Source organism: Chiloscyllium plagiosum, unplaced genomic scaffold (assembly GCF_037043375.1).
Source record: "Chiloscyllium plagiosum isolate Xiang-an unplaced genomic scaffold, Cpla_swu_hap1 HiC_scaffold_45, whole genome shotgun sequence".
In the NCBI taxonomy this organism is placed as follows: domain Eukaryota; kingdom Metazoa; phylum Chordata; class Chondrichthyes; order Orectolobiformes; family Hemiscylliidae; genus Chiloscyllium; species Chiloscyllium plagiosum.
In genome coordinates this window covers 17,623,659-17,639,611 of record NW_028270183.1, presented here as the reverse complement: position 1 = coordinate 17,639,611, position 15,953 = coordinate 17,623,659, and the positions used below count along the sequence as shown (strand labels likewise).

The 15,953-nt window shown below is 39.5% G+C and overlaps 2 protein-coding genes across 2 annotated transcripts in view; one reads left to right on the top strand and one right to left on the bottom strand.

The window, feature by feature from the left end:
- The window catches only part of LOC122552445 (volume-regulated anion channel subunit LRRC8C-like), a 36,956-nt gene extending 33,066 nt beyond the window's left edge, over nt 1-3,890 (top strand). Inside the window, exon 2 of the mRNA XM_043695175.2 lies at nt 1,572-3,890. Coding sequence (XP_043551110.1) covers nt 1,572-3,890 — 2,319 coding nt within the window. The remainder of the gene's footprint in view (nt 1-1,571) is intronic.
- Nucleotides 3,891-8,747: 4,857 nt separating this feature from the next.
- Nucleotides 8,748-15,953, bottom strand: part of LOC122552356 (A-kinase anchor protein 8-like) — a 31,056-nt gene continuing 23,850 nt past the window's right edge. The window contains exons 11-13 of the mRNA XM_087983419.1: nt 14,264-14,394; nt 11,947-12,042; nt 8,748-10,033 (exon numbers count right to left, since the gene is read on the bottom strand). Of these exons, the coding sequence (XP_087839545.1) occupies nt 9,614-10,033; nt 11,947-12,042; nt 14,264-14,394 (647 nt within the window). The 3' untranslated portion in view covers nt 8,748-9,613. The remainder of the gene's footprint in view (nt 10,034-11,946; nt 12,043-14,263; nt 14,395-15,953) is intronic.

The following is a 15,953-nucleotide window of genomic DNA, read 5'->3' as shown; positions in this document are numbered from 1 at the left end:
TTCCTTCTCCTTGAAGACCTTCAGGAGCTGCTCGCAATTCTTCACGCTCCTGAAGGTCACATCGAAATAGCCTGCCGCAGGGAAATCCTGCACGCAGTACATGTCCGCTGCTTCGAACCCGCAGCACTCCAGCAAAATCTTCTTCACAAACACCGTCCGATCGACCGGTGTGCGCTCCTCCACCTTCTTCACAGTCACCCTGACTGTGTTGCGAATGCCCTGGCCAGGGCTGCGAGCGGCTGCTGAGGCCATAGCTCTGAGGTTGGCTGGTACCTGAATTGGTGTTAGGCCGAAGCCAGTATAAAGATCCACCAAGAGCAGGTCAGCACAACCCAACGATCCTCCAACGGCCAATCACGATCCAGCGATGGTCTCCAGCAGCTCCGACAGCTCGCAACACGATCCCCGCGGTTTCTCCCCCACTAGCACACATCCGCTGCGTCAAACCGACAGCTCTCGAGCAGAATCTCTTCCTCTGGTCCTCAGGAACTACGCATATTCCAAGCCAAAAGGCCAATCAACCCCTCTTTTTTTTTGGTTAGAGGAGGAGGGAAGGAGAAAAACACTATTGCTGTGATGTAGTGTTTGTGCCTTAAACGCTCCTTGATACCAGACCCATGGCAATCTGCTCTTCAGTGCAGGTGACTGTTTCCAGGCTGTAATGTTTAGATTATTTGAATAGAAATAATCACCTAGTGCCCTCGAGTACCTTAATTGGAACTGTGTCCACTACATTTCCAGGAGTGCATTCCAAACTGAAACCACTTTTTGAGGAAAGGTATTTTCTCACATGCGGTTTTCTACGTTTAAATGTGTACCTTCTCGATAAACATCTTATATATGATCTGCATAAATTGTCAGAGATGTAAGAAATATTCCCAATAAAATATGACCCCTGGTTTCAGTCTGTCTGAATTGGTGTTCCACCTGTGCAGAATACTTCACAGAATCCCAGTTCTGGTGCTGTAAGGGCCAGACACTATTTTTGACTAAGAGTACCATAATAAGAGGGGCTTATAAAACCTACCAGAATGTGTGTTCACAGCCCATTTGGCAGGATATGGTTTCACAGCCCACTTGCTTTTCTTATGCAGGAGAAACAAAAAAAAGACTGATTTGTCAAATATTCCATCACAGTAAGGGTATTAGGACATGATCGATAGTTTCTCCAGCTAACCACAAGGAAAAAACCAGTAAAACTGCTGAATGATGTATACTGGTTCAACTTGTTTTGTATACCTTAGAACAGTGCTCCAGTATGACCAGTGTGTTCATTTTCAAGTGTACTTTTACTGTGCTTCTCCCCTGGACAAGTTGATCATTGCTGAATAATGTCCTCTTACTGCATAATACTTTAGATAATTTGCTTCTTTGTAGCTGGAGTAATGCAGGTGAAACAAAAATTAGGGGTGAGAGTGACATCCTAGTAAAAGTAAGTAACTTGGGCCCATGAAGTTGAAGCGGGAAAGATTAGCCGTTCTGTTGCCAGGAGGACATGACCTACGAGGTGACTATTTAATTGATCTGGCTTAATTAATTAGTTAATAAATGTTTAATCTGTTATTTCCTAGGTATCAAGTGAGCAGATTCTGTGTATCCCAGTTCCAGAGGGTCTCTCCATTCAAGAGCGCCAATGGAACCACTCTATTTTGGAGGAGCTCAATTTTAGTGTGTTTGCTACTGGATTCCAGACTGGCCTAGATGTCCAGCAATATTACCTTATTAATCAGTGGTGCTATGATAATGCAGTTATTTGGTTTTCCAAATATTTCCCTTATCTGGTACTTCTGCATTCTCTGATATTTTTAATCAGTAGCAATTTTTGGTTCAAATTTCCTGGCACAAGTTCGAAGATTGAACATTTTATAACTGTGCTTGGGAAATGCCTAGACTCTCCATGGACCACCAAAGCGCTATCAGAAACAGTATATGAGGAGTCTACCCCCAGAATACCTGTAGTTTCAGAATCAAATATAGATCAATCGTTATCTTCTATTAGTAGTCCATTGAAAGTTGATTCTTCTGAGTCATTGTCCCAAGAGATGGCTTTCAGCAATGACATCCATGAAGCAGATAAAGTTTCTCTTTTATCTAAAGGTTCCTCACAAGCTTTGAAAGCTGCTGGTGGTATAATGGTGGCCAACTCCTCAGTGAAAATTTTGGATAAAAAAGAAGGTGAACAAGCAAAATCATTGTTTGAAAAGGTGAAGAAGTTCCGCCTCCACACAGAAGAGGGAGACATTCTCTATACAATGTACTTGAATCAGACCATTGTCAGAGCTGTACAAAGTGTTGTTATCCTTGTCTACATCAGCATTTTCATCCCTCAAATGTGTAACAACATTCACTGCGTTGATGCACTGCACATCACAGGATTCACTGACTTCTTCTGCATTCATGGTTTATGGAGGATGTTTCGAATGTTATCCTTAGTATATATAACTGCAATTGTCTTATACAGTTGCACATGTCTATACACACTGCACTGGATACTCTATTACAAATTAAAAGAGTATTCATTTGAAAACGTGAGGGTTGAGACTGGGATGGATGATATTCCTGATGTAAGAAACGATTTTGCATTCTTGCTTCATCTTATCGATCAGTACGACAAACTTTATGCCAGGAAGTTTGCTGTGTTCCTGTCAGATGTGAGTGAGAACAAACTTCTTCAGCTCAATTTGAATCATGAGTGGAGTCAAGAGCGACTAAAGCAGCGTCTCATCACAAACATTGAGAACAAAGTTGAGATGCACCTCTTCATGATGCCTGGAATTCCAATCCAGGTTTATGACCTGACCGAGATTGAGGTGTTAAAGCTGGAACTCATCAAAGGTGTTACCATTTCTGCTGCCATTTCCAACCTCAAAATGATGAAAGAAATGTGGTTATACAATTGTTCAGTTAAGGTGGAAAGGCAGGCACTTTTATTCTTGAAGGAGAATTTGATAACTTTACGTGTACGGTTTGGTATTGCTGATGAAATACCTCCATGGATATTCACCTTGAAAAGCTTGCGTGAGCTCTATATTGAAGGGCAACTGCAAACAGACAGTAAAATCTCCACAGCTCTGCAAATGTTTCGTGAGCTCCCTAAGGTAGACACTTTGCATCTGAAAACTAATATAACTAAGCTGCCAACTGCAATTTTAGACATGGCACCTCACCTTCTATGCTTGATAATTCACAACGAAGGTGTAAAAATAACATCTCTTGCAACCATTAAGAAGCTTTTCTGCCTGACTCTCTTGAGGCTGCTCCACTGTAATTTGGAAAGAATTCCTAGTGCCATCTTCAGCTTGACCAACTTACAGGAACTGGATCTCAAAGACAACAACCTAAGTTCGACAGAGGAGCTTGCCAGTTGCCAAAACCTTCGCAAGCTCATCTGTCTCAGGTTGTGGCATAACAACATCTCTTCAATTCCTGTTCACATTGCCAAAATTGCTAACCTTGAAATGCTTTATCTGAATAAGAACAAGATTGAATTCCTGCCTCCAAGTTTGTTTAAACTTACAAAGCTACTCTTCCTGGATGTCTCACACAATCACATCTCCAAGATCCCTCCTGATATAGACCAGCTTGTAGAACTGCAGCATTTTGCTATAGAATGCAATAAGGTGACCGAATTACCAGAAAACCTTTTCTCTTGCACCAAGCTTCGGGTGCTCAACATCTCACATAATAATTTAACTCACCTCTCTCCTTCAATTGGACGTCTTCGGCAACTGCAGTTTCTGGACATTAAAGTCAACAAACTGGATAAACTTCCAGTTGAATTGGGACAATGTGTTTTCCTCCACAAAAACCAACTGATTGTAGAAGATGATATTTTTAAAACCCTACCTCTGGAAGTCAGGGAGCAGATTACAAATATCACATCAAGCTAAACGTGAACGTTGAAGGCTTAATATTAATCGTATCAAATCTACACATAGTTAAAAGTTGGTTTTATGGGATGTTTCACTTAATGGGATGATGATGTTTTCAACAGATATAGTACCACATTACCCTAATGCAGTTCCACTTCACAGTCATAACAGGAAGATCGTTTCAGCTAATTTTGGTATTAGCAATAAATCAGACATTTGAGTTGAAGTCTTAAACCAGGACAATATAGTGGTCCAAAACATTGATACTATAAAGCATAGGTCATCATGGGACTTTGACAACCATGCTTATATGAGAAGATATGGTATGGGAACATACCATTTGTTAACAAAAAAGCAGAGAGGGAAAATCAAAACCACCCCCATTCCAACTTCAAAGAAACCAACTCTGCAACTCCATATTGTTTTCCAAACAGGAACAGCTACTTGCTATGAAAATTGAAAACATTCTTTTACAAGTCTATTTGTTTATCTTCCAATAGTGACCAGGTCAATAGAAAGTTGTCCATATTAAATTCCAACTGAAGGAATAGCCAGAAGGTATAAGTTGTTAATGCTCTGATATATTGTACCACAGATGTGATAGGATGCCCATTACAATAATAGCCATAGTTTTCTAATGTAATCTAGGCATTGCTGATCTAGGTTTCTTCCTAAGAGAGAGAGAAATTTGGGTAAGCAGCCACAGCCTGAACCCTCTTGCACCTTTTCCCAAAAAAGGCACACAAGATTATTATCAAAGATCTGAGAGGATTTGAAGATGAAGACTCATTGCTTAAAGGTGAAGCGAATGAAAGTGGTGAGATATGTGACTCCCTGTACTAAACAACCAAAAATACACTGGTTCCTTTCTTACAGCAGTTAGCTGTTTATACTCAGAAATTTGGATTATGTTTCATTTCAAATAAAATATATGACCCATGGCATCATGGATAGTGCATGATTAGTTAGCACAGTAATCTTTGTCATGCACAATGCATGATGATTATAATCAGCCATATCACAGACAGCAAAAGATGTGATGTCCTTCACTTTTAACTTACTTCTGCCTTCTTGGATTCATATGATAAATCACAACACGTATTCTCCCAGTGTCTGCGTGAGTTTCCTCCGGTTTCCTCCCACACTTCCAAAGGTGTGCAGGTCAGGTGAATTGGCCATACTAAATTGCCCATAGTGTTAGGTGCATTAGTCAGTGGGAAATGGGTCTGGGTGGGTTACTCTTCAGAGGGTCGGTGTGGACTTGTTGGGCCAAAGGACCTGTTTCCACACTGTAGGGAATGTAATCTAATCTAAACACTTCACTCCATATCTTTAAAGCTTCCTGCTAGAGTAGAGCTTCTCCACAGAATAAGCAGAAACTGTTCAACCTGTCACCTTTCCTGTCAAAAACCAAGACCATCCCCAACCTCACTCAGTGAATTGCAGTGCACACAATATGTATGTGTACATACAATCAGAGGTCATGGGCCACACCATCATCATCACATACATCAAAGTACAAAAAAACATTATTTAGGCTAAAAGTCCAGAAGATAAAATTCCTCTACCAATCTGTTCCCACTGTGCATCACTGTCCCATGAATATCAAGGTTTACACTGGACACAATGTGAATCAATTTGGAGTGTCCTTTGACATAGTCAACCAAATTTAATTTTGCCTCTCGTGTGCCAGTATAGCTTTTTGCTATTTAAGTAACACAGCTCAACCTGCAGGGCACGAGTGCTGCCTGCATTGGAGACTTGGACAATGTACAGCAGACATTTCAAACCTCTAGAGAAATATCACCAGCAACAAATCCCAAAAACCACTGACAGGATAGATGCTCCAATATCAGTGTCTTCTCTCAAGCCAATATCCTGACTTACAGTAACCAGTACTACTGGTTACTGTAAGTCAGCTTTATTAAATGGACCACATCACATATCTAACACAAGACTTTCAATACAAACAGTCTGCTCTGAACTTCATCATGAAAAGGAGGCCTGAGAAATTACTTCAAGGATGTCCTGTAAATCTCCAGGTTAAAAAAAATACCTTCCAATTGTGGGTATCACATGCCCTCGACTGCCCAAACTCGAGAAGCATCAAGAAAGGTACCAAGCATCTTTTGAATCTCCAGACCGAACAGGTGGCACAGAAGTGCAAACAAAAGGATCATGCTCAAAACTTCCAACCCACCTGTTTCCTCTAACACCATCTGTGGCAGCATTAGACTGTTTAGTTGCCTCAGGTCCGACAACTCCAAAGTGAGAGAAGGTCATCCTCGGTCTTGAGGTACTGCCAAAGAAGACTTTAAAGTAACTGGAACAACAACAAAAACATTATTTTTCTGAACCTCACTCCTGTAACGGACTTGGTATTCCTTTCTCTTAAAGTCACCACCTCTTTTTCCCTTGCAAAAGCAGGTTACCTGAGCCTGCAATAACCGCAGACTATATTAGCCCATTTTCCCACCACAATTCCAAGCAATGAGATGACAAGTGAAACATTTTGAAGTTAATTTTTTTTATCTTAAGACGTATACCTCTTTCTACCATACCATTTCCTTCCAATGTCTTCACTCTTCACCCCTGCTATGCTAGTGGTTTTAACTATGAAAATAATCCTCAGTCTCAAAGGATTACCTTGACAGGACAAAAACACTTTCATGGCCAAAACCCCAGTGACATTCAGTTGGACAAGATAAAAAGCCATAGAAGAGTATCACAGTACATTAGCATGGAGGTCAAAAAAACTTTGCAAAATGAAATGCTTTAGGAAGCAGAAATGTATTTAAAATTGGCCACTTCTACTTTTGTGTACCTTGCCCTGCCTTTTTGATGTCTGATTCAAGGAACAAACAAGGACACAATTTTGATTGTGAAGAAAGCTGGGTGGAAATGAACACATGGTGTTTTATCTCTGAGAAAATATTTAACATGGAAATTCACTAAGGAATTCTACCTTTCCCACTGATGCTGTAGCAGGTTTCTACCGAAATAACATTAATGTGGATGTAGAACATCTAGTAATCTGCCTCAGATGTAATCTTCTTCATGATAGGAAAATCCTCCTTCAGGGAAACCAGTAAACCTTCAGAACAAATAGTCCACATCAAAATACATGCCTCTCTCTTTTCATCACCATTGATAGGAAAATGAGTGGATTCTACATCAGGTGGGTGAACTGTTCTATCAGTTTACCATACAACCAGTCAAGGTGATAGATCTTTCCTAATCAATGTTGCATCTGAAAAACTAAAATGCATAATAGTTTTGATGCTTTTTAAATAATTGTAAAATAACACACATTCCTGTAACAAGTCCAAAATTAAACTGCAAAAGACAAACAGCTACATACGAAGGTGCAATGATAGTCAAGCCTTTGCTAGCTAGTAAAAGCAATCTCATAATGTCAGGAAGCATTTCACATTAAATGATTACTATTTGAAATGATCTTCCAAATAAGAGCAGTGGAAGCAAATAATAAAGATTCCTATTGAACACAGTTCAGTTCATCATGAATAATCACTAATATGAAGTATTTATAGCTCAGATCATTGAGCTACATTCAAGAGGTACTCAGCAGCTCACCAAGGTTCCTTCGACAGCACCTTCCAAACCCATGGTGTCTTAACACTTTGAACTATGTAAGACTGGCAGATATATGGGAACACCACCACCTTCATGAAATCTTCCAACCACACATCATCCTGATTTGGAACTATATTACCATTACTCCACTAATAGCTGGGTCAAAATCCTAGAACTTCCTTCCAAACAGCACTGTAACTACAAACACCACAATGGAGTGCAGGAATTGAAGGCAGCAGCTCAACACTATCTTCTCAAAACAAGTTGAAAATCCAATCATTATCACCCATTAAAGAATAAATAACAAATTATTGACAAACAACATCGGGTGGAACATAAACACTAGCACAAACCTGTCGGGTCCAACCACCTCTAAATTGTGCTGTCAATTTGATGCAAGTCAATTGTTGGTTACAGTGGCAAGGCAAAAAGAAAGGACAAAGGTTTTTATGTAAAGGAGACTTGAATGATTTTGCTTTTCTATTATTTTTATTTTGTCTTTGGTATGGTTAACAGACTTTGAAAAGTTAATCAATTCTGTCACGTGAAGAAAGGAACTAATCAAAAGCAAACCGCTTTAAGAATAAACAATCCTGATTTTTAATTCTTTAAATCCCCACTTTCAGCATCCAATTGAAGAAAACCAGTTTCTCTTAATTTTGTGGGTCTGAAGTCACAATTTAACCAGACTGGATAAAGATGATAGATTTTCTTCCCTAAAGAATATCAATAAACTAGATTAAATTTTTAAAATGATAATCAGGTAGTTCGGTGTTAGTATTTAAAGATAGAAACTTTTCATTCCAGATTTATTCAATTAACCAAATTTATATTCCCTAATTGCCATTGTGGGATTTGGACTCATTCATCTATTGGGGAGGCAGTGGCTTAGTTTGGGGACATGCGAGTGTAGCAATGACGTAGTTAGACGAGTAATTTAAAACATCAGGTCAATGTTCTGGGGACATGGGTTAGCATCCCACTGTGGGAGATAGCGGGATATTTGAATCCAATAAAAATCAAGAAAAGTTAGCCCGTGGAACCATATTAACCGTTCACTGTTGATTATCATGAAAACCCAAACTGTTTCACTCATCCCAAAGAAATAAATCTAGCTTACATGTGAACTCCAGACCTCTGAGCAATTAGGGGTGGGCAATAAATGCTGGCCTACGCAGCCACACCCACATCCTTTCAATAAGTAACTCCAAGCCTCTGGATTACTAGACTAGGTACTATTATAATATTGTACCCTTATAAAAAAGGAAGACAAAATTAATAAAACAATAATATTTATTTTAAAAAGTATTTAATGCAATTTTATTGTATACAATTGTTTTCAGAAGTAATTATTACTCTTTCCAGCAGTAAAACAAAATAAATTCCATTTGTATCCAGATAGTATCACTAAATCCCAAAACAAAACTCATAAATGGAAACTGTACTCAACTTTTAAGCAAAAACTTCTGCTGAAAACAACTTCTGTCACATTTTCAATAAATTGTATTCCACTTAAAACTGTTGGACAAGCAAATGTAGAAAGTTTGGTTACACAATATAACTCCTGCTCATCATTAAAGGCAGTTTGAAAACACTAAAGCATTAGCATGCAACTTTATTTTGCTTCTTTGAGCTAATTTTGTGAAATTCCCTTCAACATCTTTAATCAAAAGACGTAGAAATGAGCAGATAGTTTTAGAATTGCATTATACTATGAAACACAGGGAACTGCAAATGTCACACCCAATTCCCTGATATTAAGCTAGGGACCAATACAATGACACTTGTAAACTTCTTTTAAGAAGAAAGTATTAACCAGGTAAAGCCACTTCACACAGAATGTCTGTTCATATCCTGGATTGGTGTTACCTTCTCTGGAAAATTAAAAGCAAGTCAACAAGGCAAATGCACTCATGAACCACTTTCACAGAGAACAGCATTTCACATAAAACTAGCTAGACAAAGCTAGGAAGAGAGCCACACTAGATTTGGAACAATCATTGCATTGAATTATCCCAAATACGTGTTCTAGGATCAATACAAGAACCTTGTGGTGACTAAAGCAACATAGCTTTAATTCAGATAGAGTACTTGTGGAGAATTCTATGCTGAATTAACAAATGAGACAAATACCTCTGTACAGCAAATTACTCTAATTTTTCTGCATCACCACCACCTGAGGGACTCTCAGTACTTTCATCAGGGTTTTCTCCATCACCAGCTTCCAAGACTTTATCTTCATCTTCGGCTGAGACAGTTACTTCAGCAGTTTCTTCTGCTGGAAGAGATTCTTCACTGTTTTGGTCTCCTGTCAGGTTTGCTTCCCCTTCTTCATCAGTGGCATCAGCTCCTTGCTCAGACTTGTCAACAATAGTCTGATCTGCATTGACAATTTTACCATCACCTTCAGTACTTTCTTCCCCTGGTTCTAGCTTTATTTCTGCTTGCTCACCTTCTGTGGTTTCATCTTTCTTCTCTTCGTTATTTTCCCCTGCATCACCCTCTAACGGGTCATCTATACCATCTTCATTTTCTTTAGCATCTTCTTCAGTAAAGGGATTCTCACCCTGTGAAATGTGAACAAATTTAGATCTCTGAAAAACTTGGGACAGTTAAGATTCCAAAGCTTCCAGTTGGAACTCTATTTCACCGAGACATTTTTAACTTCAAATTTTCTCCCCAAGGTCTGAGAGTCTCCACTGAAAGACAGTTCTAGATTTCATTCAAGTAGTCACTTGCATGAAAGCTATGACAATATTACACAGGCTGTCTATATTCTCTTTCAACTAGACACGTTTCAAACTATTCAGGGTTTTGACTGAGCACAGAAAGCAGTTGCTTATATTGACAGGAGGTTCAATAATCAGAGGACACATTTAAGGTAAAATAAGCAGAGGAGGGGAATGAGAAGACCTCTGTAAAGCATGCCTGAAAGGAAGCAAATTGAAGAGTAAACTTTAAAAACTGAATTAGATACATATTTAAAATTTGTAGGGCAGTGAGGAAACAGCAGTAGCGGAGGACTACTTTGAGAATTTCCTTCAAAAATCCAGCATAGCTTTGGTGGGACAAATGGCTCCCTGTGTGCTCCAGTAGCAAGTCCATTCTGTACATACACACAGTTAAGAGGTTCTGGATGTAAATTTGCTCGCTGAGCAGGAAGATTCATTTTCAGATGTTTCATCATCATATGAGGTAACATTATCAGAGAGCCTCTGGTGAAGCACTGGTGTTATTTACAGAGGAACCTTGATTATCCTAACGAGATGGGTGGGCACTATTTCATTCGGACAATTGATTATTTGGTTAATTGATTTCCTCTGGAACACGGAGTTCTCTGTGAAGTTTGCTCCCCATTCAGGAGACTAGGTAGCAGCACACCGCGCTCGAGCACCTCCCTCTGCCCGCACCCCACCCTGTCCACCCACCCCCCCCTAGCTCCGTCCACTAACATCCTGCCCCCCAACACGCCACTCCCCAACCCCGTCCACTCCCATCCCGCTCCCACCCCCAACCCTGTCCGCCCTCACCCACCCAAGCCCATCCACCCCACCCCCACCACCCCAAGCCTATCCACCCCTGCCCCCACCCTGCCCACCCCGTCTGCCCCCCAACGTCATCCATAGCCCCCCAAAAGCTCATCCGCCCCAACCCATTCTGCTCCCAACCAGCCTCCCCAACCGTCCCAAACCCCGTCCGCCCCAACCCCCGAAGCAGCTGGACTGTACACCAACAGTAAGACTGCTGCTGCCTTTACTTACACACAACTTTTTAACTACCACATTTGACAGGTTCACCTCTGCCCTGTACAGGACAACGTTGGAGAGATTATCTGGGGAAGGGGGGGTTTAAGGGTAAACCCCTGTGTAGAACTCCAGGGAAAGTGTGGGCAGAGAGAGGGTGAGTGGTCAGTTATTTAGAGATGATGCCTGGACTGTCCAGGACTGTTTTCACCAGCATTTGTGAGCTGAGTTCACTTTTAATCATTGTACCTGTAAACAAAAGACACGATCAGGGGTGAAACAGCTCTTTGATGTAATGTTTCTATTGGTACCTTGAGATCCCCTTTGGATAATCCAATATTCGGATAATTGATATTCAGATAATTGAGGTTCCTCTGTATGTGTTGTGGTTTCCTTGAGTTGGTAATGTCATTTCCTGTACTTTTTGTCATAGGATGGTAAATGGGGTCCAAGTCAATGTGTTTGTTGATAGATCTATCAATAAACACATTGACTTGGACCCCATTTACCACCCTATGAGAAAAAGAACAAGAAATGACAACACCATCCCAAGGAAACCTCAACACATAAATAGAAAGCGGGTCATACCACCAGCGCTTCAACATAGGCTCACTGATGATGTTACCTCATACGGTGATGAAACATCTGAAAATGAGCCTTCCTGTTCAGCGAGCAAACTTACATCCAGTTTCCTCTAACTATTTGGCAAAGTATACTGCCATGATTTTGAAGATTACCTTGAGGTATTTGTCCAACATGGTCACAATGTTACGATTATTGAGTATACTCTTAGCTACTTGAAGACTAGTCTTCTTTGACTGCTCAAGCATCATCTGAAAATAAAAGCAAACCACTATTTAACAATAAACCAACTACACAAATATTAGATAAGTGCTCATGTAATCCCAACCCAGACCTTCAAGTCTCAAAAAACCATCATACTTGTGCTCATTGACATTGGCACCCAATTTAGCAATGCCCCAAAATTTAAAATTCTCACCCCTTACCATCTGTCCTCTCCTCAAGCCCTACTTTACTTGCATATCAGTGTAATATTTAATTGTGTTGAGATGATGGACATTAGGAATCATAACATGTATAAAGCAGGTTAAAATTGTGGTTATTAGCTTTATGATGATGGTGTCCTTCAACAAGGTTATTTTGTCCTTGGCATTTTTTTTAAAAGACATGTTGTAAAGGCAGAGGTGCCGCAATGCATGGGAGAGAGCCTAGTTTACAATGGCAGGGGCGTGGTCAGTTCTCCCAGTTTAAGTTTTTTCTAGTTTTAGTTGTAAGTGAGTAGTGGCTTGCAGTATAGAAAGGTTCCAAGCTTCAGCAGATGTTTCCTGACTGGCTTTCTCTCTGAAATCTCTTTGGAAGATGTTTCCTCTTGTCTGTAAGAATCTGTGTTTGAATTTACCTTTTGCCAAGAGGTGTGTTTATGGGATGTTGTGGGAATTGGAACAGCTCTTTAATTTAGTTGCAATATTGAGTCGATTGGGTTTTCAAATAATTAAGTAATTCCAAATTCTGTTTTCTTTTGTTTGTGTTTCAACTGTAGTGTTTAAATAAATCTGGCCTGGTCCATAACAGTTTTGGAATTCTATATATATTGTGCTTCTCTATAAAAAAAACTCAGTGTAAGTGAAAAAGACTATGCTCCAGATCTATTCTTCATCATCTGACTCAGAATTCTATTAGCTATAACCCTTAGTAATCACAACATTACTCTTATGCACTCCAGATTTCCTTTGCTTGCACACCCTTCCCAAAACAAAATTTAGCAGCCATGCTTTGCTTAAGCATCTCCACTTCTCTCCTCTTTTAATATGATTCTTAAAAGCAAATCAAGCCAAACAACTATTTGACCAAGCATTTAGTTATCATTTTAACATATCCTTGATGTCTCAGCATAAAATTTTATGCTAGCTCTCCTATATGGGATGTTGTGTTACATTTTAAAAGATGCAATAGAAATTTGGAACAATCTTCAAACTGATCCCTACTCAGTGAAGCCCTACATCTTATTCTTAAGCAATTAAATAGCTAGCTTTCAACTAGCAACTTGCATTTAAAAATTGTCTTTAAGCTAGGAAAAATGTCACTTTACTGGAAAAGAATGTCACTTAAGCAAGGTTTGTGACCAAGCCATATAACAAAACATTTTAAGATGATCACAAGCTTGATCGAAGAGATGTGCTTTAAGGAGTCTCTGAAAAGGAGGAAAGAGTGTTCGAGAGATCTGGACAGTATTTTGGAGGGGGCTCGCATGGTTTTGGAGAATTCCAGAGCTCAGGACCAAGGTAGATAAAGAAACATCATCAATAATGGAGAATTAAAATTAGGCAATGCACAAGTAGGCTTCAGCAGATTACAGAAAGCAAGGCCATGAAGGGATTTGAAAATAACAATGATATTATACAATTGAATCTTCGCCAATCTGGCAGTCAAACTAGGTCAGTGAGCTCAGACCTTATGAAAATGAGATTGACATTAATTTGAATGCAGAAATCAGTCTTCTCAACTCATTCAAGTTTACAGAGGGTGTAAGATGGGATAGCACTGAGGACAGCGTGGGAAGAGCTGAAAATAACTAAAAGGCAGAGATAAGAGTTTCAGCAGCAGATGACCTGAGACAGTGGTACAGACAGGCAATAGTCCTTCTCCTAACTTTTCTGAAACCCTTGGCATTCCCTGCTTCCCTAGAACACCTTGTGAATATGACAGCAGTTGAGATTCCAAGCAAATATTGTCCACATTTCATCTCTATTTTAAAAATGTCAATTTACCATGTCAGATAGACCACTGCAATGATAATCTTACTTGCATGTATCTGTTGGTTTTATATAAAAAATTTAACTGCCCCATTCTTCATTCAAGGCAGTATCTCATCTCTGAACTGTTACATCTTCAGAACAGATTATGGATTCCTCCAAACCGAAAGACCACACCATGAAACATTTGTTTTTTTGGCTGGGGTGGGGGACAGTGGAAAGGCGAAATTGCAATGAAGGTCAGTTTCTCATGTGGAGTGGAGAGAGTACCCAGATTTACTTTTCTATTCCTGTTGTGGTCAAATGTCTTCATGTGTCGCTGGATGGCATTGTTCTGCATTGGAATGAACATTTCACAAGCTATACAGTGGACAGCTTCTACCTTCTTCATAAAATTTTCAATACTAATACCTGTAAGACAAAGAAATTAGCAGATCATAGAATCCATACAGTGTGGAAGCAGACCATTTGGCCCATTGAGTCCACTCCAACCATCTGAAGATCATCCAAACCAGACCCAACCCCTCTACCCTGTCCCCATAACCCTCCATTTTCCATGACCAGTCCATCTAGCCTGCACATCCCTGGATATTATGGTCAATTTAGCATGGCCAATCCACCTAACCTGCACATCTTTGGACTGTGGGAAGAAACCAAGTATTTGGAGGAAACACTCGCAGACATAGGGAGAATGTGCAAACACCACACAGACAAGTTGCACAAAGCTGGAATTGAACCTGGGTCCCTGGTGCTTTGAGGCAGCAATGCTAACCACAGCCACTGTGCCGCTCAGATAAAAGACACCTCTAACATATTAAGTTCTCATTTACGTAACTTTACAAATTCATACAGAAGTCATGTGGCAAAAAGTATCTAAATGTTTTTAAAGGTAGCAACATAGAGGATAATACATATATGGAAACAGGAAAATGACAATAGTAAATAGCAAAGATAGTCAATTATTTCACCTCTACTTACCAAAAAATGTCTAGATTGCAGGAGCATGAGCAACACAATGTGATATAATTGAAACAATTATTAGAAAAAGAAGCAAAGCCCATTAATTATTTGACTTGAGTCACAATTGTCCAAGGGAAGGTAAGCACTAAAGGACAGCTGAATGTTTCTTGTATTTTGAAATAGAGGTAAATAAGAAAACAAAGTTACTCTCATGCCAGAAAAAAAAACTGGTGATCATAACGAGATATGAATAAAATAGGCTTGCATTATATATAATTCCTTTCACGATCACTGGGTAGCTCAAATGCTTTACAGGCAATGAAGTAGCTTTTGAAGTATAGTCACTGTTGAAATGTGGGAAACTCGACAATATTACCAAGTATCTGGAAATGAGAGTAATTGAGATGAATTTTTAAGATGTTATTTGAATTCAAGAGAATTTGAGTGCACAAGCATTATGTGTAAGGTATTAGTTATACACCGTGTGCATGAGGATGTTGCATTGTCAGAGTTATTGCCTTTTTAATGAAATATTAAACTGAAGCAACACTTATCTCCTCAGGTGACCATAAAAGATCATATAGCACTATTTTCAAAGATGAAATTCTGTTCTTGCCAACTCTGATGTGTAAAAATGAGACTTTACGTGTCAATCAAAAATTTTAAAAAGTGTTCAACTGGCCGTTAAGTTTTTGGGGACATGCTGAGGCCTTGGAAGGAGCAACATAAATGCAAAGTCTTTCTTTCCTGATTGAATAATAGATGTAGTCAGGGAGTTATGATAAGGCTTGAAAATTGCAAATAATCAACATGATAGAAACAATTAAACGGCAAATGAACACACCCTTTAATTTTTCTTTGTTCAACCGTATTTGAATCACCAATATCTGTGCAACCTGCATAGAGGCTTACAGACTGCTGCTAGCCTATACAGCTCAGACTAAACATCAGTGTAATGACCAGAAATCTTCACTAAATGCTGCATCAGTTTCAATGGAATAAATGCAGGA